At 46.0% G+C, this 24,895-nt stretch overlaps 1 protein-coding gene across 1 annotated transcript in view; it reads left to right on the plus strand.

Annotated features, from left to right (window-relative positions):
• Positions 1 to 673: 673 nt before the first annotated feature.
• LOC132155001 (vasoactive intestinal polypeptide receptor-like) overlaps positions 674 to 24,895 on the plus strand; it is a 41,487-nt gene continuing 17,265 nt past the window's right edge. The window contains exons 1-3 of the mRNA XM_059563763.1: positions 674 to 1,036; positions 3,078 to 3,165; positions 8,706 to 8,810. Of these exons, the coding sequence (XP_059419746.1) occupies positions 983 to 1,036; positions 3,078 to 3,165; positions 8,706 to 8,810 (247 nt within the window). The 5' untranslated portion in view covers positions 674 to 982. The remainder of the gene's footprint in view (positions 1,037 to 3,077; positions 3,166 to 8,705; positions 8,811 to 24,895) is intronic.

Genomic DNA, 24,895 nt, shown 5'->3' on the forward strand with positions numbered 1-24,895 from the left:
AGGGAGTAGGCTCTCTCATAATTCTGCCCAAAACACTGCCAGGAATAAAGAATGGAATCAAATGTCCTGCAAGAGTGACTTCTTCCAATGATCCATGTGCAATTTGGTAATGATCCATGCATTTTCCAGCATGATGGAGCACCATGTCACAATGCAAGAGTGATAAAGAAGTGGCTCTAAGATTATATTGAAATTTTGGATCTGTGGTCAGGCAACTACCCGGATCTCAATCCCAGACAGAACCTGTGGTCAGTCCTCAAATGCGAGTGGACAGGCAGAAGCCCATAAATTGTGATCAACCCCGAGAACTAAGGCAAGAATTGATCACCATCAGTCAGGATTTAATTGGTCCAGAAGCTAATATCCAGCATGGCAGAGCGAAATGAAGAGGTTATGAAGAACAAGGGTCAACATTGTAAATATTGACTCATATTTTGTTGCCTTTAAAACTTATGATATGCTTAACATTGTTTCTCAGTATACCATAGAAACATGTGGAAAAATAATCTACAAATACTGAAGCAGCAAACTTTATTAACAAACAAAAAAACTGTGTCACTGCCAAAACATTTGGCTATGACTGTACATTGTATTGTACACGCGCACACACACACACACACACACACACACACACACTCACACACACACACATTCCTACTTTGGAAGTGAGGGTTTAGGACGTGAGTCGACAGCCTTGGAATTACAGTCCACCTCGCGCTCGTCACGTATGTGGTTCAAGCAAACGCCTTTTGTGAATGGCTTCGTATTATTCCAGAGTCGTTCATGAATGAAGTGTTTTTTTTTCATATTAGGGATAAACATGGACAGGTTTGTCGGTGAAGTCCGGCTGGTGAACCCGCGCGCACGGCTCATAGTTGGCTGATGCTTCGGATTCTTTGTCATTTACTTTTCGTCCGTCAACTTGTCTCTCTGCATCCATACTTTTGCGAAGGGCTCTCAGGCAACTGCTGAATCGGCTAAAATGGATATGTCTAAACGAATGCTGATTTTATACCTAACCTGCTCGGTAGGACCTGTGAGTATCAACACTTTTGTAATTTTGTCAAGTTTCCTATTTAATTAGACATCGACGAAAGAAAAGCTCTCAAGTATTTAGCACCTAGTCCTCAAACTAATCTCCAGGAAGAATTGTGCTTTTCAAATCTAAAGCTGGGTTAGTTGTGCTGACAAAATAAAACATAGATCAGTGAGCAGTGGTGAACTGTTGCTCGTCTGCTCTTCTGTCTCCGAGCTGCAGCTGCTGTGTGTTTCCTATCACAGAGCAGATTTTTTCGGAACTGAATTAAATTGTTGAGACTGAAGTTTTGGCTTGGTGTTTGTTTGGATAAGAACGCAATCAATTTAAACTTTCCTGCATTATCCGTCCGAAATAAATCAAATGTAAGATAAAAACTAAGCAGAAGGACATATGTTGATAATAGAGTTTGTTGATAATAGAGTTATATATATATTGTTAAAATTATGCTTTACTCTGCATCATATTTATGATGCATCACATAACACTTTTTTTGTGCTGCTATAATGTTAGAAATCGAATCGTGTCTGCAGGTGAACGAAGGAAATCAGTCAGTATTTACTTTTAAATCCTTCAGGTTTAGTGCTCCAGAATGATACTGCTAAAAACAGCATGCATTCACAGTACCAGTGCTACAATGGAAAGATTCCTCTATGTACAGCATGTGCCATCTAAACAATGTCAGTAGTATTAATCATGCTATTTGAAATCGAGTAAAGAATGATTTTCTTCTCTTATTTTGACGCCATGGTTACAACCCTCATCATCAGTGTGTCCGTTCCAGCACTGTCCTTGATCATAGCTCCTTCCCCACTGCAGACAGTAGTGACTCATGTCTCTATAAAGTACAGTTTACCATGCAATGGTGAATTTACTTCTGAATATGTCACCCCACACAGTACAGTATAAAAGAATGTGATTGTTTGCTCTGGGCACATACACGAACTATAAAGAACCTGTGCTTTCAACTGACTTAACATACAGCATTGAGCTAAAAGATACTTTGAATGGCACATATCTCAAGATGTTTCAAGATCAGTCCAGTACATAGAAAGATTTAGATTCTGTTGGGTTAAAAATATACAACAGAAAAAATAATGCTTAATAATGTGTGCTAGTTTTATAAATCTCTTAAATGTATGACACAAGATAAGTCTGTTTTCACCCAAATTATTGATAATTTTTTTGTTTAGAAGTGATAATAATCAAATGAACCATAATAACAAATGATATTCAGCGTAATAAAAGTTAAATGGGACACATTTCAGCTCCAGTTTTGAAGAAGGCGCTCTTGAGTCTTATTTATGGAGCTACTGCCATGCAAAACAAGTTGTAAAACACTGCTGTAGATCACACACACTGACCGTTCAGGTACCAGAGCAACATTTGACCCAGATGGTCATACTTTCTGTAGGCAATATGGACAGGTTTGGGAGTAACCATAGCTCTGCTGTGACTCTTTGATTGATGTGACCTCTCAATGGCCTCATCTGCCAGCGAATACCTGCCATAAATCTCACTGTCCTCTGGTGCTGTATGAAAGAATCCACAAGAGCACTTTCTTGTATAATACAGCCTACATTTTTAAGGAAAACTGGATATAGCTGCATTGAGACAACTTGACGACAAATAATTTATGTTATGAATTTTTCAACCATATAGATATATCCAGAGGTTAGTCCTTTAGGGATTTGCAGAGGTGAAAGGAGACATTATTAAGAGCTCAGTAAGTGCTGGAACTTATGCTACACTTGTTAAATTGCTATGTAAAAACAAAGAAACAACATGAATTGTCCTACCCTTCATCAAATCTCCATGACACGCAGGAAAAGGGAGAGGCAGTGTCACATGTGCAACCATTTCACTTCGTCCTCTTCAAAAAGTCATTATGTGCAGCTTGTTACGTGATCAAAGGTCTATTGCTATTCAGAAATGTGATGCAATGTTCTCTCAAACTTCAAAAATTAAGATATGTTTTATTGCAAGTAAAACGTATATATTTTATTTCAGAATCTTGTGATTGTGTTATTGATTTAAACAGATGCTATCTGTCCAGATGTGTGAGGTCATGTGGGAGCTGGAAGCGGAGAAAAGAGAATGTTTGTCCAAGCTGGAAAACATCACATCAGGTATGTACACGGCATATAAATCACTATATGACAACTGTAGGCATGTAAAGACACAATGATGTCTGTATACTGGTGATATGCACTGTAAAAATAGTCTGTTAAATACACAGTAAAAATAGCTGTGGTTGCCAGAAATTTAATATGACAGTATAGTGGAAATGTTTGAGGTATTGCAGCATGACATATTAGTGTGTGTATATTTTACAACCATATATTTTATTAAGTGATATGATGTTAATATACCAAATTAAAATTTTTACCAAAGACTTTGGATATGCAAAGATGGTGCACTCATGTTACTAATGAATAGGAGAAAGTGCAATGTGCATCATGGCAGAATAGTCCCGTCTTCTAAATAAAAGAGCCAGTTAATAATTGGTAAAGTCATCAGATCACTTCAGCTGCCATGGTTTGCGTGCTGCCTAAACACACTACTATAGGAGCTGTATTTGCATGACTGAATTGTTTGCCTGACAGGTGTTCCAAAGATGGACACAGAGTGAAATGACTTGCTTAAAAGGAACTTTGTTTTTACCTTAAAATCCACTGATAACCACCATAACAATACAGGTTGTATAACAGAAATCCACATGTCGAATCAGAGTTCATTGTAAGTCACCTGTCCTTAAATCATGGCTAGTACTACTGTGTGTGAACAGAGTCATACGTACAAAGACAAAAACCATTATAATGCACATGAAATTAAAATAATGCAGCAAACACTTTGCACTTTTGCAACAAACAGTTTGCTTTTTTTATGTTAATCCATGTATATATTTCTTTTTTACATTATGTGCCATGTTAACTTATAGTTAAGCTATGCTGCTTTATCTGCAAAAATGTCAATATTTTTCCCTCATTTCTTCCCACAGACTGCATGCAGCGGAAACCTCTCTTCTCATTACTGTAGATAATGTGAATTGGGCAGTTAATAATTGCTTTGTGTTTGTTTGTCTGATCTGGTATCGGAAGAGGTTACAAATACATGCTAGTTAAGTAGGCAGAAACGTCATTCTGTGAAGCACAATCTTCACAACATCAGTGTTTATCTGTATGATTAAATCAGTAGTGGTTTTAGAGCACTGCCTTAGCAGGTTTTTTTTTTTTCATCATTATTAGGTAGTAAATCAGATCTGAGAGCACATTCATGCGCTATCAACAGAATTCAGTTCAGTTCAGTCACAATCTTTGTGATTAAGTCCCTCATAGTCTTGTGGAACATTTTCCAACTAATGATGCTTATTTTAAAAATAACTGAAATTAAATAAACAGCTTTTTCACTTCAGTATTAAGGTCTGATTCTGCTGTCATTAATGAAAAACATGAAAAGGAGATCAACACTGATATCAAGTTTTATCATGATTGTTCATTAAGGCAGACAATAACCACAGATGAGCTATGTGTCACGTTCGGGATCCAATGAGGCACGGAGATAGAACCAATTGCAGGTAAGTCATTTATTACAGGGTAATCCAAAGGGATAAACAGTCCAGGCAGGGGTCAAAACCAAACATAATCCAAACATGAAAACAAGACAAGAAGACAAGGCAAGGGCAAGACTGATTTGACGGACATGAATAATCATAAGACATTAAACAAGGACTCCGTAACACAGACTCAGACAGACCGGGTATAAATACACAGAAGGATAATGAGGGAACAGGAGACAGGTGGGGAACAATCAATTACTCAACAGGAGGAAGGTGACCAAATAAGGGAAACAGGAAGTGATAAGGTGACAGACACCGTGAGAAAGGAGGACACCTAGTGGAAACCCAGGGAACACTACCCAGACACTGTGACAGTACCCCCCCTCTACGGAGCGGCTCCCAGACGCTCCACGACAGACACAAAACAGAGACCAGGAGGGAGGCGGACAGGTGGAGGCTCAGGGGGAGGGACGGAGGGCCAGAAACGAAAAACATGGGGAACAGGCACCAGAATGTAAACACAAAACAGGGAGACCAGGAGGGAGGAGGACCGGAGGAGGTTCAGGGGGAGGGACGGAGGGCCAGACTAACAGAGAGGAACAGGGACAGGGGTGAACACAAAAAAGCAAAAAAAAACAACATGAAGCCCCCCAGGGCGGAGCAGAAGACCACCACATCCTTGGGGTCGAGGCCAGAGTCCTCCAGGGCGGGGCAGAAGACCACCACAACCGTGAGGTCAGGACGGAAGCCCCCCAGGGCGGAGCAGAAGACCACCACGTCCTTGTGGACGAAGCCAGAGTCCTCCAGGGCGGAGCGGAAGGCCACCACAACAGTGTGGTCAGGGCGGAAGGCCCCCAGGGCGGAGCGGAAGACCACCACAGCCCCCCAAGGCGGAGCAGACCTCCGTGCGGCTGGACCAACGGGACGACGAAACTCTGGTAATCCCCTGGTGTCCTTACTGGACTCCAGAAGATTGGTGCTGGCCTGACACTGCTCATGAAGATCATTGGTGACTTGCATTTGCTCATGAAGATCAATGGTGACTTGCATTTGCTCATGAAGATCAATGGTGACTTGCCCTTGTTCATGAAGATCAATGGTGACTTGCCCTTGTTCATGAAGATCAATGGTGACTTGCCCTTGTTCATGAAGATCAATGGTGACTTGCCCTTGTTCATGAAGATCAATGGTGACTTGCCCTTGTTCATGAAGATCAATGGTGACTTGCCCTTGTTCATGAAGATCAATGGTGACTTGCCCTTGTTCATGAAGATCAATGGTGACTTGCCCTTGTTCATGAAGATCAGAGGTGACTTGCCCTTGTTCATGAAGATCACCGGTGACTTGACTCAATCCTTGAAAATCACCGGTGACTTGACTCAGTCCTTGAAAATCACCAGTGACTTGACTTGACTCTGAAAGGTCAACGGTGTCCAGCCTAGTCTCTGGAAAGTCCATGGTGACTAGCCCTGACTCTGGAGGGTCATCCGTGACTAGCCCTGACTCTGGAGGGTCATCCGTGACTAGCCCTGACTCTGGAGGGTCATCCGTGACTAGCCCTGACTCTGGAGGGTCATCCGTGACTAGCCCTGACTCTGGAGGGTCATCCGTGACTAGCCCTGACTCTGGAGGGTCATCGGTGACTAGCCCTGACTCTGGAGGGTCATCGGTGACTAGCCCTGACTCTGGAGAGTTCACTGGCACCTGACTCGGCTCTGGAGAGTTCACTGGCACCTGACTCGGCTCTGGAGAGTTCACTGGCACCTGACTCGGCTCTGGAGAGTTCACTGGCACCTGACTCGGCTCTGGAGAGTTCACTGGCACCTGACTCGGCTCTGGAGAGTTCACTGGCACCTGACTCGGCTCTTGAGAGTTCACTGGCACCTGACTCGGCTCTTGAGAGTTCACTGGCACCTGACTCGGCTCTGGAGAGTTCACTGGCACCTGACTCGGCTCTTGAGAGTTCACTGGCACCTGACTCAACTCCAGAGGGTCAGCTGTGACTCTCATCCTGTGCAGCGGTGCTGGGCAAGCAGCCATCTTGGGCCATGACTCTGGACAGGTGGCCATCTTGTACTGTGGTGCTGGGCTGGCGGCCATCTTGGGTTGTGGCGCTGGACTGGCGGCCATCTTGTACTGTGGTGCTGGACCGGTGGCCAATTTGGGCTGTGGCACTGAACCGGTGGCCAATTTGGGCATTGGCGCTGGGCTGGCGGCCATCTTGGGCTGTGGCACTGGAACGGTGGCCAATTTGGGCATTGGCGCTGGGTTAGTGGAATTCCCAGAATTCCAGTGTCTCTAACTGCGCCATCTCCTCATGAGACACTGGATCATCCAGCCCGCCATTGAAATAGTCCTTGAGGGCCACATCGTTGTAGCCCATGCCCTCGGCCAGGGACCAGAACACCTGAGCCAGGGCACCCACTTCATTGCCCTCTTGGCGGAGGGCGGTCAACCGAAGGTACTTGGTTCGCCGTTCCGCCATCTTGGCTGGGGAACGGAAAAATGACATACCGCTGGTTCCTACTGTGACGGAGTCCTTCTGTCACGTTCGGGATCCAATGAGGCACGGAGATAGAACCAATTGTAGGTAAGTCATTTATTACAGGGTAATCCAAAGGGGTAAACAGTCCAGGCAGGGGTCAAAACCAAACATAATCCAAACAAGAAAACAAGACAAGAAGACAAGGCAAGGGCAAGACTGATTTGACGGACATGAATGATCATAAGACATTAAACAAGGACTCCGTAACACAGACTCAGACAGACCGGGTATAAATACACAGAAGGATAATGAGGGAACAGGAGACAGGTGGGGAACAATCAATTACTCAACAGGAGGAAGGTGACCAAATAAGGGAAACAGGAAGTGATAAGGTGACAGACACCGTGAGAAAGGAGGACACCTAGTGGAAACCCAGGGAACACAACCCAGACACTGTGACACTATGATAACATATAATTAATAGCAAATTCTAATAACACATCACATATTGGAGCACCTTAATTACTGGAATCATTCACAGGGCTTTGTGTGATTTGTATGTGTGAAAATGCTAGAATGAGTAAATTATAAGTGGACTTTATCAAGACTATTGGGCATGTACCTCATCAAACCGAAATGCTGCCTGTTCCAGCCCGATCTAATATTGATTTAGTTTTTAACGGATAAAGCAGTTACAAAAGCTGGTTGTTTAAGATTAAGGTCAAGGTTGAGTGTTGTCATTTGTGTTTCCTGTTATTTAAATCTCAATGATAAACCCCCCCGAGTAATATATCAGAGACCAATATGCAAATTGTTTTCTCAGACTGTGAGATGAACTTTGATAAAACTCTCTCCCATGACACTGTGTTTGATTAGGGTTTTTTGTCATGTAGCCCAGTCTGTTATAAAATCTCTAATATCAGTTAGATTAAGTGGTGTAAACCACATTAAAATCAGCATAAAATGAAAATGCACTCTATTATCTAAATGCATGATATTGATCTTATTGTGAGCATTCATACTTATGTTTCTTCTGATAAATTTTTTAAAATCAAAATTTAATGATTTGAGCTTCCGGTGAAATCCCAGACTTCTCTTTGATGTATGATGGACTTCTCCAATCATTCAGTCTGATTAAACCAGCCCCTTTCTTACAACTGACTGCAAGCTAACTGTATCAGATATGCCTTCATCCAGTCAGCAATGATGGATAGATGGATTTTTTCTTTTTCTATTGTCCGTTTCTTTTGAATGTTTGCCATAACATAACACATCTGTCACTACTAAGATTACATCACAACTTTAATTTATTCACTCAGAGATCCAGAATGGATCAGAACTTGTTGAAAACACTGAGGGTTAATTCACTAACAGACGGCAACAAACAGGCATCGACAGGGGTAACACAATGATCCGACAAAATTAGACCATTGTGTCTGTTGTTGTTTGTCTGCATCTGTCAGTACAGTACAGTGTCAGTTGGCCTTAAAGAGGACTTAATAGACATTTGATGTGTCAAGAACCAAAGATATTGTACAGACCTTTATCAACTAATTTAAGAGACAATTCTAGCATGATTATCATGGTTATTTCCTAATCAGTTTTTTTTTTCACTTTTTGTTAAGGTTGTACAGGAGAATGGGATCTAGCATGCTGGCCATCAGCTAGGATTGGAGAGTTGGTCACCATCCCCTGTCCGAATTACTTCAGCCATGTCAGTGATCAAAGAGGTATGTCAATATTTTTTCTGTAAGTATGAAGATGCTAAATTTGTTCCAATAAACCTGTTTTCACCTTGTGTTTTCACCATTATTCCACTTCTATCCATTCTTGATAAAGTCTTTTAAAGTCCTAATGTTCTACAACTTATCTGGAGGCTTATTTTCCGAGAAAGCAAATGTTTTCACTATGACTTAATTAGCATCATAATAACAAATGTCACATTGTTTAAAGACTATCCCAAAGCCTTCTTCTGAGTTCCTCTGATTAGTTTTTGATAACTCTAGAGAAAAGAGAAAGATTGCATGGCTATTGAGACCTGCTTCTGTAATTTAGCAGAGACATTGACACACAATCTGTATTCATGAGACTTTCTCAGGGGAGAGCCTCATGGGCCAATTATTTGCTGAGAATTCATGACCGCTGTAATTTATTCTAATGAGAAAAGCCATGGGTAACTTTTAATACTGTTTAGTAAGCCTTCTGTGGTTGTGTTTTGGTAATCAGGATTAGCTGTGTATTTAGCAACTGAACATGATAGGGTAGCTTTGCAGGTTTCTTGAAATGTCTTGGAGACATTGCCACAGTTCTTCTGGATTGAGTCTGTCTCAGTTTGTTCTGTTTTTTCATGTTATTCCAGACAGACTGGATTATGCCGAGATCAGATCTCTGTGTGGAGCACTGGCTGCTGTCAGACTTCTTGTACAAACAAAAATCTCACTGGATTATTACATTTATTGGCAAAAATAATGTTTGGAAATGTAAACTGATATTTACTACTGACACACTACAGCAAAAGATAGAAATACAGTAACTGACTTAAAACCATTGTACAGTACTATATATATATATATATACATATATATATATATATATATATATATACACAGTGGGTACAGAAAGTATTCAGACCCGCTTAAATTTTTCACTCTTTGTTATATTGCAGCCATTTGCTAAAATCATTTAAGTTAAATTTTTTTCCTCATTAATGTACACACAGCACCCCATATTGACAGAAAAACACAGAGTTGTTGACTTTTTGCACATTTATTAAAAAAGAAAAACTGAAATATCACATGGTCCTAAGTATTCAGACCCTTTGCTCAGTATTTAGTAGAAGCACCCTTTTGATCTAATACAGCCATGAGTCTTTTTGGGAAAGATGCAACAAGTTTTTCACACCTGGATTTGGGGATCCTCTGCCATTCCTCCTTGCAGATCCTCTCCAGTTCTGTAAGGTTGGATGGTAAACGTTGGTGGACAGCCATTTTCAGGTCTCTCCAGAGATGCTCAATTGGGTTTAAGTCAGGGCTCTGGCTGGGCCATTCAAGAACAGTCACGGAGTTGTTGTGAAGCCACTCCTTTGTTATTTTAGCTGTGTGCTTAGGGTCATTGTCTTGTTGGAAGGTGAACCTTCGGCCCAGTCTGAGGTCCTGAGAACGCTGGAGAAGGTTTTCGTCCATAATAGGAGAGGCTTCCGTCGAGCCACTCTGCCATAAAGCCCCGACTGGTGGAGACTGCAGTGATGGTTGACTTTCTCCAACTTTCTCCCATCTCCCGACTGCATCTCTGGAGCAGCCACAGAGATCTTTGGGTTCTTCTTTACCTCTATCCAGGGGCGCTGGACTGGGGGTAAAACCAGTACTGATTACCAGGGCCCCAAAGGAAGAGAAGGCCCTTGAAAAGTCTGGAATATTTATTTTCAAGGGGAGGGGGGCCCATTAGGACTGCCTATGCATAGGGCCCGGGATCTTGTGCAGCGCCCCTGCCTCTAACACCAAGGCTCTTCTCCCCCGATAGCTCAGTTTGGCTGGACGGCCAGCTCTAGGAAGGGTTCTGGTCATCCCAAACATCTTCCATTTAAGGATTATGGAGGCCACTGTGCTCTTAGGAACCTTAAGTGCAGCAGAAATTTTTTTGTAACCTTGGCTAGATCTGTGCCTTGCCACAATTCTGTCTCTGAGCCTCTTCAGGCAGTTCCTTTCGTTTCCTTTGACCTCATGATTCTCATTTGCTCTGACATGCACTGTAAGCTGTGAGGTCTTACATAGACAGGTGTGTGGCTTTCCTAATCAAGTCCAATCAGTATAATCAAACACAGCTGGACTCAAATGAAGGTGTAGAACCATCTCAAGGGTGATCAGAAGAAATGGACAGCACCTGAGTTAAATATATGAGTGCCACAGCAAAGGGTCTGAATACTTAGGACCATGTGATATTTCAGTTTTTCTTTTTTTAATAAATCTGCAAAAATGTCAACAATTCTGTGTTTTTCTGTCAATATGGGGTGCTGTGTGTACATTAATGAGAAAAAAATGAACTTAAATTATTTTAGCAAATGGCTGCAACATAACAAAGAGTGAAAAATTTAAGGGGGTCTGAATACTTTCAACAGCCTTTTCGAGCTCCCTTTATAGGGCTAAGCCACACCCGTTTCGGCGGGAAGTGGCATGGAGGGCGCGAAGCACCCTCATTGGTCTGATGTTGCATCAGCCTGCGCTCGATAGGCTTATGCAGTTGCCGCAGAGCAGCCAATGAGCGAGCGAGCCGTCTCGCCTATGGCTGTGTGCTGCTGCAAATGCGCTTTACAATAATTCAAAATTAAGGATAATTTTTTGCTTCAGTGTATCGTGAAAAGAGACTTTTCCCGTAGCGTCTTAGCTAAGACGCAGTACTCGTTCCCTCTTCTAGAGAGAACCGAGGTTACGTTAGTAACCGAGTACGTTTTCGAAGACCTGAAGGAAGGCCTCCACATCGTCATCGGCTGTCATCTTGGGTAACAGGCGGGTGGCTTGTGCCCGAGGCTCAGGTAGCGGAACGCGCTGGGCTGCGGCGGCCCAGACGGCGAGTTCATCCTCCGTCCTGCCCAGGCGAGTGGCGAGGTGTTCCGCTATTTGCTGCTGGCGGATGCTCACTTCAGCGAGGCGTTGTAAGACGTCCTCCATCGCGGGGACGCGCGCGCCGCCTTCCGTGGTGCTGATGACACAAACAGGGAAAGAGGGAAAAAAATTAGGAGTTGGGGCGGTGATCTTGTCGGTAATTCTTCACTGTACTGCCCGCATTCTCCACCACTGTCACGGGGTGAAGAATCACTCGACGAGGTGCGTGAAATCAAATGCCCCGGAGGGTGGATTTATTGAACAGTGTAGGGCGCCTGGTGAAACGTGCTGCTCCGCTTTCTGGTGGCCGTTGCTTCCCGTGTGCTCTCTGTGCTCTCTGTGCTCTTCGGTGCAAGTTAAGGTGAAAGTGGGTGTCCTGAAGTGCTCCAAAGTGGGTGGGCTGTCGGTCACTCGCTGCTTTCTGCGAAGAAATGAGACAGGAATTAGACCAGCATTGCATTCGGTTCGAGACCGACGTTTGAGTGCAGCGTGTGCTGTTTAAGAGCGTGTAGGCTGACGGGGAGCAGCTGTGACCGATCAGCCGGTGACGAGGACGTGCAGGTGCTTTCTGTTGGTTGCCAGGGCGACGCTGATTCCTCTGGGAGCGCTCGTCTGTCATGAGTCAGGTTGTCTCTTCTCTCTCACGCATACTCGCGCACACACACATACTCGCGCACACACACATACACGCGCATACTCGCGCACACACACATACACGCACACACACGCACACACACACACACGCACACACACACACACACACACTCACACTCACACACACACCTCATTATTCACCTGGTAGTCATTACTATTAGCGCTCGCGCTGATTTGCTTTGACACCTGTTCCTACTTTGCTCTGAGTGTTCACCCTTTATCTGGTGTTGGTTTTAGTAGTTTCTCTGTCGGATTATTGTTGTATGTCACACGTTCGTATTGCTGCTAGCTTGAATTAAGAATTGTACTCACGTTTATTCTGTCTTGTTTGTCTGGAACAGTCGAGTTTTCCTGTAGTCTCTGTTTCCTGCTGTACCGATGAGTGAGTGAACCTGCGGTGCTCACCTGACTGTGTTCAACTCCTGTGCTGCTACTGCCTGCTTCAAGGAAGCCTTGCTTTGTTAATCCTCAGACAGGAGTCTGCTCATAATTTCAAGATCCAGTTCTGTGTGCTTATACGACAGACTGCCTTTGTTAAGATTATTCCATTAAAGACTGTTTATTTTTTGATCTCTGCTTTTGGATCCTTCATTTATCATTGTGACATCGTCACAGTATTCATAAAGTTTGATCAAAAGTGAGAGTAAGCACAATTATGTTACACAAGGTTTCTATTTCAAATAAATGCTGCTATTTTTTTAATTATCTATTCATCAAAAAACCTGAAAGAAATGTATCACAAAAAGTATCCACAAAAATATCAAGCAGCAAAACTGTTTTCAGCATTAATAATAAGACGCAATATTAATAGTGGGTTGTAACGACTGGGTGAAGGAGTGGCAGGAAGCAAGTGCGAGATTAATGAGATTTAATGAAGACAATGAAACAATACAATACTGAGACACAAATAACGCTGGGAGGAATGCACAGTCCAAGATGGTGGTGATGAATGATGAATCCGGAAGGCGGAGGTGAGTTGGCAGCAGGAGAGGGTGACACAGGAACTGTGGGGAAGTGAGCCAAAGGTAAGTGGTGTTGCTTGGTGGTGGGTTGCGTAGAGTGGACGGGGTTCTGGGGAGACACGGACATCCAACGCAGAAACACACAAGAAAGCAAAGCATAGGTCACAAACATGAAACAAGAACACAAGACGCTAGACAAGCCAATATATAGGGATGAGTAATGAGTGACAGCTGTTGCTGATGACAATTAACGGAGACGCCCACAAACTAATCAGTGCTGACGCGTAACACACAGACTTCACCCACAAAGTGCAAAACCAGAGATCACGGTTTACCAACCGTGACAGTACCCCCCCCCCTCTAAGAACGCCTCCTGGAGTTCCCAGAAGGGCCTACCTGCTGATTGTAATCATCAATAAGGGAGTGATCCAGTATGTCCCTAGCAGGTACCCAACTCCTCTCCTCCGGACCGTAACCTTCCCAGTCCACCAAGTACTGGAATCCTCGTCCCCTCCGTCTCGAGTCCAGAATACGATTAACCGAATAGGTCGGTTCCCCATCTACGAGACGCGGCGGCGGGGGAACCGGGGTAGGCGGATTAATATGTGAATTAAACGAGGGTTTAATTTTGGACACATGGAAGGCAGGATGTATCCTCCTGTACACTGGAGGTAGTCTGAGGTGGACTGTCACTGGACTAATGATCTTGGTGATAGTAAACGGGTCAATGAATTTGGGAGCTAATTTGTTAGAAACGGCACGGAGAGGAATATTGTTCGTAGAAAGCCACACCTTTTGACCCATGACGTAAACAGGAGGCTTTGACCGGTGGCGATCGGCCTTGGCCTTAGTGCGCTCCCGCATCCGGAGCAGAGTCTCGCGGGCTCTCGGTGGCACCTCTGGACAAATGCGTGAGCAGAGGGGACTGCGACTTCCGATTCCAGACTAGGAAAAGCTGGTGGCTGGTAACCTAAGCTGCACTGAAACGGAGAGAGGCCCGTGGCTGACACTGGTAACGAATTGTGAGCGTACTCCACCATAGAGAGTTGTTGGCTCCAGGAAGAAGGATTCTTGGAGACCAAACATCGCAACGTTCTCTCTAAATCTTGGTTGGCTCGCTCAGACTGCCCGTTACTCTGGGGATGATAACCCGAAGATAGACTAACCGTCGCTCCTAGCAATTTACAAAATTCCTTCCAAAATTTGGATATGAATTGGGATCCCCTGTCAGAAACCACGTCTACGGGGAGGCCATGTAAATGAAAGACGTGATCTAAGACAGTGACCGCTGTCTCCTTGGCTTTAGGTAATTTGGGCAAGGGAATGAAATGTGCCGCCTTCGAGAACCGGTCCACTACGGTCAAAACGACCATCATGCCATTAGAGGGCGGTAACAAAATCTAGTGCGATATGTGACCAGGGTCTCGAAGGGACAGACAGCGGTTGAAGTAGCCCATCAGGAGGCCGGTTAGACGACTTACCACTGGCGCAAACTGAGCAAGCCAAAACAAAATCATAACGAACCATAAGTGGCCACCAGAATTGTTGTTTAACTAACCCCTTGGTTCGGCTTATCCCTGGATGATAAGCAACGTTAGAGCAGTGACCCCACTGAATAACTTCGGACCGTAACTCCTCCGGCACAAATAAACGATTCGGTGGGCAACCGGGCGTTACCCCTTCTAAGGCCGTCTTGACCTTCGATTCGACCTCCCATACGAGTGCTGAGACGACTATTTTCTCAGGTAAAATACACTCGGGAGTCACCGGGTGGGCAGAGGGATCAAAAAGACGTGACAAAGAATCAGGTTTGACAATCTTGGAACCTGGGCGGTACGACAGAGTAAAATCAAAACGACCGAAGCCTGCCTGGAATTGAGTCTTTTGGCAGTTCTAATGTACTCTAAATTCTTGTGATCGGTCCAAACAATGAAAGGTACCCCTGACACTTCCAACCAGTGACGCCACTCCTCTAAAGCTAATTTGACGGCCAACAATTCTCTGTTACCAATGTCATAATTGCGTTCAGGAGATAAACGATGAGAAAAAAATGCGCAGGAATGCATCTTATTGTCCGAGGCAGCACGTTGGGAAAGAACTGCTCCTACCCCCAACTCTGATGCGTCGACCTCCACCACGAACTGCCGTGTGGGATCAGGGGCTACAAGGATGGGAGCCGAAACGAAGCGTCTCTTGAGGTTGGTAAATGCAGTCTCAGCTGCATCCGACCACCTGAACAGAGTACTGGGGGAGGTCAAGGCCGTCAGAGGTGAGACTAGTTGGCTGAAATTACGAATGAAACGTCGATAAAAATTGGCGAACCCCAGAAACCGCTGTAGGGCCTTACGGGAATCTGGAGATGGCCAATCTATCACAGCCTTAACTTTGTCAGGATCCATACGTATTCCCTCGGACGAGACTATATACCCTAGGAAGGGGACAGACTGTGCATGGAATATGCATTTCTCCGCCTTGACAAAAAGCCCATTCTCGAGTAATCTCTGGAGCACTCGTCTGACGTGTTGAACGTGTTCCTGGAGAGATGAAGAAAAAATCAGTATGTCATCCAGGTAAACATATATAAACTGATCTACCATGTCTCTCAACACGTCATTAACGAGTGCTTGGAAAATCCCTGGCGAGTTGGAGACCCCGAACGGCATCACCAAATATTCAAAGTGCCCTTTAGGGGTGTTAAAGATGGTTTTCCATTCATCCCCCTTCCTGATGCGGACCAAATGATAAGCGTTACGTAAATCCAATTTTGTGAATACGGATGCTCCCTGTAACCTCTCAAAAGCTGAAGACATCAATGGTAACGCATAGGTGTTCTTTATCGTGATGTTGTTCAGCTCTCGGTAGTCAATACAAGGTCGGAAAGAACCATCCTTCTTACCCACAAAAAAGAATCCCGCCCCCGCTGGAGAAGAGGAAGGGCGGATGAACCTCGATGCCAAGGAATCAGAAATGTATTTCTCCATGGCCTCCCTCTCCGAAAGAGAAAGAGAGTAAAGCTTGCCTTTAGGCGGAGACTTACCTGGCACTAAATCTATAGCACAGTCGTAGGGACGATGCGGAGGAAGAGAAGCAGCACGGGACTTACTGAACACCTCCTTCAGGTCCAAGTACTCTGCGGGCACGTTTGATAACACCATGGTCTCTTTCTGAAAGACAGAAACAGGCACAACAGGACAAGCAGAAACCAGACAAGACTCATGACAACTTTCACTCCACAAGGTGACTGTGTTGGAATCCCAATCCACTCGTGGATTATGTTTGATTAACCAGGGGTGACCTAAAAAAATGGGAGCTACAGAGGAGTCCATGAGGTAAAAGGATATGGTTTCACTGTGGTTGCCTGAGGTGAGCAGGGTTATGGGTTCAGTGTAGTGGGTGACGTGTGGCAGTTCCTGGCCATTGAGTGCGGTGACATGGATGGGATGAGACACAGGAAGGACTGGAAGGTTCAGGTGACGTGCAAGGAGAGAGTCAATGAAATTACCTTCAGCCCCAGAGTCCAGAAGGGCATGACAGTCGTGAGTGTGGTTCTCCTACTGCAGTTTCACCGGAAGGAGAGTCGATGATGTGGTTGAGGACTTCCCGGCGGAGATCCCACCTGATAGTAGCCTCAAACTTACTGTTTTTAAATCTTACAGGCAGTTAATCCGAGCATCCACCCGGAGTGCCAGGTCGTTTAGGCCGTTGAGTGTTGGGGGCAGCTCGAGTAGATTTCCTTCTGAACACGGTCGGCCAGCCCATGCAGGAATCGATCCCACTGCGCCGCCTCGTTCCACTGGCACGCGGCCGCCAGGGTGCGGTATTGAATGGAATAGTCCGCCACTGATGATTTTCCTTGTTTAAGGTCCGAGAGATGGTGAGCGGCCTCCCTGCCAGCCGCGGCTCGATCGAAGACCCGTTTCATCTCTTCGGAGAGGGAGTGGAACGAGGCGCAACACGGATGTTGATTCTCCCACACCGCCGTCCCCCATAAGGCGGCTCTGCCAGAGAGTAGGGTAAGAGCAAATGCAACCTTGGACTCCTCTGTCGCGAAGGTGCGGGGCTGCAATGCAAAATGCATGGAACATTTGTTAAGGAAAGTCTTGCAAAAGTTTGGCTCACTGGACTAACTCTCTGATGCCGGAAGTCGCGGCTCTGGCCGGAAGTGGTCCTTGGAGGTCTCCCGGGGGACGGGCGGCGCAGGCGGTGCGATGGGCGCAGTGGGAGAGGTGAGTTGCAGAATCCGCTGGGTGAGCTCGGACACCTGTGTCACCAGTGCTTGGATCGTGCGCCCGGTGTTCACGATGCTCACCTGCTGCTGATCCATGCGGTTGATGCTGTGGTGAATGAATTCAGACAGTGAAGTGGTGCTCGCTGCTTCCATGTTTGGGTGAGAGCGTTCTGTAACAACTGGGTGAAGGAGTGGCAGGAAGCAAGTGCGAGATTAATGAGATTTAATGAAGACAATGAAACAATACAATACTGAGACACAAATAATGCTGGGAGGAATGCACAGTCCAAGATGGTGGTGATGAATGATGAATCCGGAAGGCGGAGGTGAGTTGGCAGCAGGAGAGGGTGACACAGGAACTGCGGGGAAGCGAGCCGAAGGTAAGTGGTGTTGCTTCGTGGTGGGTTTGCGTAGAGTTGATGGGGTTCTGGGGAGACACGGACATCCAACGCAGAAACACACAAGAAAGCAAAGCATAGGTCACAAACATGAAACAAGAACACAAGACGCTAGACAAGCCAATATATAGGGATGAGTAATGAGTGACAGCTGTTGCTGATGACAATTAACGGAGACGCCCACAAACTAATCAGTGCTGACGCGTAACACACAGACTTCACCCACAAAGTGCAAAACCCAGAGATGACATGGGTACCAGTAATCAAATCAGCATATTAAAATGATTTCTGAAGGATCATGTGACACTGAAGACTGGAGTAATGATGCTGAAAATTCAGTTTTGCCATCACAGGAATAAAATACATTTTAAAATATAATCAAATAGAAAACAATTATTTTATATTGTAATAATATTTCAAGTATATTTGTGAACAAATAAATGCAGCCTTGGTGCGCATGATATATAGATTTGAACGGTAAATACATACATACAGATACATTCTGAATGTGTACTACTGACTTATGTTGTTTCATTCATATATATGTTGCTGAATGAGTGAATGTCCATTTGAGTCCTTGACTTATTGAGGTACTATTTGGTGACTGGCTAGTAACTAAGCTGCTTTCAGCAAAATATTACTAGCTTGCAGTCATGTGGATCACTGCTGACCTCTCTATTCTGCTAGACTGTCCAATGGACCTGTCAATCATACAGACCTTTGATAGACAGGTTTAGATATGAGCACTTATATCATGCCAGATGTCATTAAAATGAAAACTTACCCTGATTTATTTTAGTGTACGTAACCATCTAAAAAAAACTGACCTTTTGTCACATAGTTAATGTATCAGCTTTTATTTTCATACAGTAATAATTTTCATTTTGTTTTGACTCTACCTCTTACATTTTTTTAAGGACTCTACCTTTCCCTTCAAGCACACAGAGTCATTTTTGAAGTTGAAATAAAATGTCTAGGAACTGAGTACTGTCTATAGCTGTTAAGTTTGCAGCAAGAACACCAATGAAAGTATTTCAAGAGGTTGGGTTGCTCAATAATCATGAAATAGTGAGTGAAAATGACTGTGTAGATCAATACCTTTTTCAAAATGATCCTGCTTTAAAAGCGGCATGTAATGTAGGGCCCATTTATGTAATGACACATCATTGTGGAAAATACAGCACTTTTGGTTCAGCTCTTATAAAGTCGAAAAAGTAGCTGTGACACATGGACTTTCATTTATAGAATTTGTCTTTGTTTTTCTTTAGGGGATCTCCATAAGGATGATCCAGAATTTAAATTTATTTATTTCCATGTCCTTCTCACTTGTGCTTTCTGTCAGAATTTCAACTGTGATTTACAACCTTAATTTTCATCCTATGAACTGTTTACACACATCTAATGGTTTCCAGGTCATAACTGTGTATTGCTGAAAGGGGCATGTCTTACCTAAGTGCTCTGAGAGAGTGCTTTTGGAAGAAATCCAAAACATGGATTGAGGGATTTAGATGGTACAGGGTGAAATGCTCTGGATTTATCTTCCTCATGGAGTTAAAACCAGGCATGCTAGTGCGTGCCAGGGCCAGTCGCGTTTCCACTGTCACTTCCGGTGCTTGATCGTGCCTCATCGGGGCTTCCTCGGGACCAATGGCCAAGCTTTTTTGGCCCGACGAAAACCTTGGGCCAAAGTGGGCCAGCTGGGGCAAGAGGAGTGGTTATGAACAAAGGCGGAGTTTCTCCGTGTCTGGAGAGCGTCTGTCGTCTTGTCTCGAGAGTTTAGCTCCACGTAGCATAGCCAATCATCAAAATATTATAGTGATTTTTGTTCGGGAGCTTTTATAAAAATAGAGAGTCTGCGCTGCGGAGCATTTCGGAAAGTTAAATGCTATAACACCAGCATTAAACACTTTTTTAAATAAGTTGAGCTCAAAACTCACTTTCAGTCAGCAGGAGTGTTTGCAATAACTTGATCCAATGTGGATTATAATCACTATACTAGGAAGAAATATTTATAAGCGATGCAAAAGACTGTGCACGCTGGGCATTAACATTACCATAGTAAACATGGTAAATATGAACCGTTTGAGGAAATCAGATGTCAGCTTCTTATTCTCTATCACAATTGTGTAATTATTTAGTAACTTATATTATCTGTCATAAGTCTCGTCTCTAGAGTTTAGCTCCACGTAGCCTATCATAAAAATATAATAAAGTTTTATGTTTGGGAGCTTTTATAAAAATAGCGATATTATCATTCATTCTAAATGTGACGTATAGGCTACTGTGGCTACAAATAAATAGAAACAGACTCGACTGAATAAGCAGGCTATTTTCATAAGCGTTAAAAATAAATAAATAAAATAGAAATACATTTATTTCTGTGTGTTTAATTTTGAGTCCTGATAAATTAATTCATTATGATCAATGTATCTGTTATTCTATAGTATCATGTTTGTGTGTGATCGGGCATGTTCCAGTGACTTATTTTTCAGTTTTCTGATAACTTCTCTTTGTCGGTGAAATGATGAGGTTGCATGACGTTGTTCATGAGAGGCGTGTTTTAGTGACTCGCAGCGGAGCTTCAGGCCCTGACTGTGGAAACACTGCACTATTCTGGCCTCGGTGCTACTGGCCCGAGGCTATTAGCCCCGCTGGCCCATTTTAAGCCCTGGCTCACACTGGTCCGACAGTGGAAATGCGGCTAATGTGGGATATAGCCTTGGGTGAGCTGTGATACAGGCCAGGTTTGATTGGGAAAAGACCTGCATGTATTAGATTGGGGGTGGGCTGACTTGAAGATCATGTGATGGGAAAAAAACTGATAACTAACTGACTGGGAATGTTGAGTTGGATTTTAGGGGAGACAGAGACATATATAACGAACATGTTGATGGAACAATTTATGAACCAGAGAGAAGAACAAAGGACATGCACGGATCCAGTGGACACAAAACTCCTCATTAATTTAGTGTCACGATCGGTGTTACAAAGAACCACGGGAGAGGGAACCAATTGCAGGTAAGTCTTTTATTAAAGGGTAATCCAAATAGAGTAAACAGTCCAGGCAGGGGTCGAGACCAAAACATCCATCCAAACATAAACAAGACACGAACACAAGGCAAGGACAAGAGCTGACAGACATGAATTAAACAATCAACAAGGACTCCGTGACACATACACAGACAGACCGGGTATAAATACACAGAAGGTGAATGAGGGAACTGGAGACAGGTGGGGAATAATCAATTAACTTAACAAGGAGGAAGGTGACCAAATAAGGGAACAGACAGTTAATAAGGTGACAGACACCGTGGGAAAGGAGGACATCTAGTGGAAACCCAGGGACACAACCCAGACAATGTGACAGTACCCCCCCTCTACGGAGCGGCTCCCAGACGCTCCACGACAGACACAAAACAGAGACCAGGAGGGAGGCGGACAGGTGGAGGCTCAGGGGGAGGGACGGAGGGCCAGAAAAGAAAAACATGGGGAACAGACACCAGAAGTGTGAACACCAAACAGGGAGACCAGGAGGGAGGAGGACTGGAGGAGGTTCAGGGTGAGGGACGGAGGGCCAGACTGACAGAGAGGAACAGGGACAGGAGTGAACACAAAAACAAGGCCCCTCCAGGGCGGGGCAGAAGACCACCACGTCCGTGTGGTGGAGACTGGAGTCCCCCAGGGCGGAGCAGAGGACCACCACAACCGTGTGGTCAGGGCGGAAGCCCCCCAGGGCGGAGCAGAAGACCACCACAACTGTGTGGTCAGGACGGAAGCCCCCCAGGGCGGAGCAGATGACCACCACAACCATGTGGTCAGGACGGAAGCCCCCCAGGGCAGAGCAGAAGACCACCACGTCCTTGTGGAAGAAGCCAGAGTCCTCCAGGGCGGAGCGGAAGACCCCCACAGCCGTGTGGTCAGGGCGGAAGGCCCCCAGGGCGGAGCAGAAGACCACCACAGCCATATGGTCAGGACCAGAGCCCCCCAAGGCGGAGCAGACCTCCGTGCGGCTGGACCAACGGGACGACGAAACTCTGGTAATTCCCTGGTGTCCTTACTGGACTCCAGAAGATTGGTGCTTGCCTGACACTGCTCATGAAGATCATTGGTGACTTGCATTTGCTCATGAAGATCAATGGTGACTTGCCTTTGTTCATGAAGATCAGAGGTGACTTGCCTTTGTTCATGAAGATCAGAGGTGACTTGCCTTTGTTCATGAAGATCAGAGGTGACTTGACTCAGTCCCTGAAGATCAGAGGTGACTTGACTCAGTCCCTGAAGATCACCGGTGACTTGACTCAGTCCCTGAAGATCACCGGTGACTTGACTCAGTCCCTGAAGATCACCGGTGACTTGACTCAGTCCCTGAAGATCAGCGGTGACTTGGCTCAGTCCCTGAAGATCAGCGGTGACTTGGCTCAGTCCCTGAAGATCAGCGGTGACTTGACTCAGTCCCTGAAGATCAGCGGTGACTTGACTCAATCCCTGAAGATCAGCGGTGACTTGACTCAGTCCCTGAGGATCAGCGGTGACTTGACTCAGTCCCTGAGGATCAGCGGTGACTAGCCCTGACTCTGGAGGATCAGCGGTGACTAGCCCTGACTCTGGAGGATCAGCGGTGACTAGCCCTGACTCTGGAGGATCAGCGGTGACTAGCCCTGACTCTGGAGGATCAGCGGTGACTAGCCCTGACTCTGGAGGATCAGCGGTGACTAGCCCTGACTCTGGAGGATCAGCGGTGACTAGCCCTGACTCTGGAGGATCAGCGGTGACTAGCCCTGACTCTGGAGGATCAGCGGTGACTGGCACCTGACTCGACTCTGGAGGATCAGCGGTGACTGGCACCTGACTCGACTCTGGAGGATCAGCGGTGACTGGCACCTGACTCGACTCTGGAGGATCAGCGGTGACTGGCACCTGACTCGACTCTGGAGGATCAGCGGTGACTGGCACCTGACTCGACTCTGGAGGATCAGCGGTGACTGGCACCTGACTCGACTCTGGAGGATCAGCGGTGACTGGCACCTGACTCGACTCTGGAGGATCAGCGGTGACTGGCACCTGACTCGACTCTGGAGGATCAGCGGTGACTGGCACCTGACTCAAATCTGGAGGATCAGCGGTGACTGGCACCTGACTCGACTCTGGAGGATCAGCGGTGACTGGCACCTGACTCGACTCTGGAGGATCAGCGGTGACTGGCACCTGACTCGACTCTGGAGGATCAGCGGTGACTGGCACCTGACTCGACTCTGGAGGATCAGCGGTGACTGGCACCTGACTCGACTCTGGAGGAACAGCGGTGACTGGCACCTGACTCGACTCTGGAGGAACAGCGGTGACTGGCACCTGACTCGACTCTGGAGGGTCCACTGGCACCTGACTCGACTCTGGAGGGTCAGCTGAGACTCTCATCCTGTGCAGCGGCGCTGGGCAAGCAGCCATCTTGGGCCATGACTCTGGACAGGCGGCCATCTTGTACTGTGGTGCTGGGCTGGCGGCCATCTTGTACTGTGGTGCTGGGCTGGCGCCCATCTGGGGTTGTGGTGCTGGACTGGCGGCCATCTTGTACTGTGGCGCTGGACCGGTGGCCAATTTGGGCATTGGCGCTGGGTTAGCGGCCATCTTGTGCTGTGGCGCTAGGCTGACGGCCATCTTGGGCTGTGGCGCTGAACCGGTAGCCAAAGTGGGCATTGGCGCTGGGCTGGCGGCCATCTTGTACTGTGGCGCTGGACTGGTGGCCAATTTGGGCATTGGCGCTGGGTTGGCGGCCATCTTGGGCTGTGGCGCTGGAACGGTGGCCAATTTGGGCATTGGCGCTGGGTTAGCGGCCATCTTGTGCTGTGGCGCTTGGCTGGTAGCCATCCTGGGCAGTGATGCTGGACTGGCGGCCATCTTGGGTTGTGGCGCTTGGCTGGTAGCCATCCTGGGCAGTGGTGCTGGACTGGCGGCCATCTTGGGTTGTGGCGCTTGGCTGGTAGCCATCCTGGGCAGTGGTGCTGGACTGGCGGCCATCTTGGGTTGTGGCGCTTGGCTGGTTGCCATCCTGGGCAGTGGTGCTGGGCTGACGACCACCCCGCCGGAAGAGACAGAAGTGGCTGGGGCATCCCACCGAAGCCGATGCTGCAGGTAGCGCACGAATTCCCAGATTTCCAGTGTCTCTAACTGCGCCATCTCCTCCTGAGACACTGGATCATCCAGCCCGCCATTAAAATAGTCTTTAAGGGCTGCGTCATTGTATCCCATGCCCTCGGCCAGGTACCAGAACACCTGTGCCAGGGCACCCACCTCATTGCCCTCTTGGCGGAGGGCGATCAACTTCCGATACTTCGCCCTCCGCTCCGCCATCCTGGCTGGGGAGCGGGAAAAAGACATACCGCTGGTTCCTTGCATGACGGAGTCCTTCTGTCACGATCGGTTTTACAAAGAACCACGGGAGAGGGAACCAATTGCAGGTAAGTCTTTTATTAAAGGGTAATCCAAATAGAGTAAACAGTCCAGGCAGGGGTCGAGACCAAAACATCCATCCAAACATAAACAAGACACGAACACAAGGCAAGGACAAGAGCTGACGGACATGAATTAAACAATCAACAAGGACTCCGTGACACATACACAGACAGACCGGGTATAAATACACAGAAGGTGATTGAGGGAACTGGAGACAGGTGGGGAATAATCAATTAACTCAACAAGGAGGAAGGTGACCAAATAAGGGAACAGACAGTTAATAAGGTGACAGACACCGTGGGAAAGGAGGACATCTAGTGGAAACCCAGGGACACAACCCAGACAATGTGACATTTAGAGCAAACAGATTGAGGCTTTCTGGACTAATCAAAGGAAACATTTGTTCTCCTTAGCCCCGATTTCCCAGAAATGCTCCCTGTTTATTGTCCAGAAAGAGTGTTTAAAATACAGTTGATGATTTTAGCTACAATTGTTTTATCAGGGTTCCTACAATACACACTAGAG

This window comes from Carassius carassius, chromosome 12 (genome assembly GCF_963082965.1).
Source record: "Carassius carassius chromosome 12, fCarCar2.1, whole genome shotgun sequence".
Taxonomy (NCBI): Eukaryota; Metazoa; Chordata; class Actinopteri; order Cypriniformes; family Cyprinidae; genus Carassius; species Carassius carassius.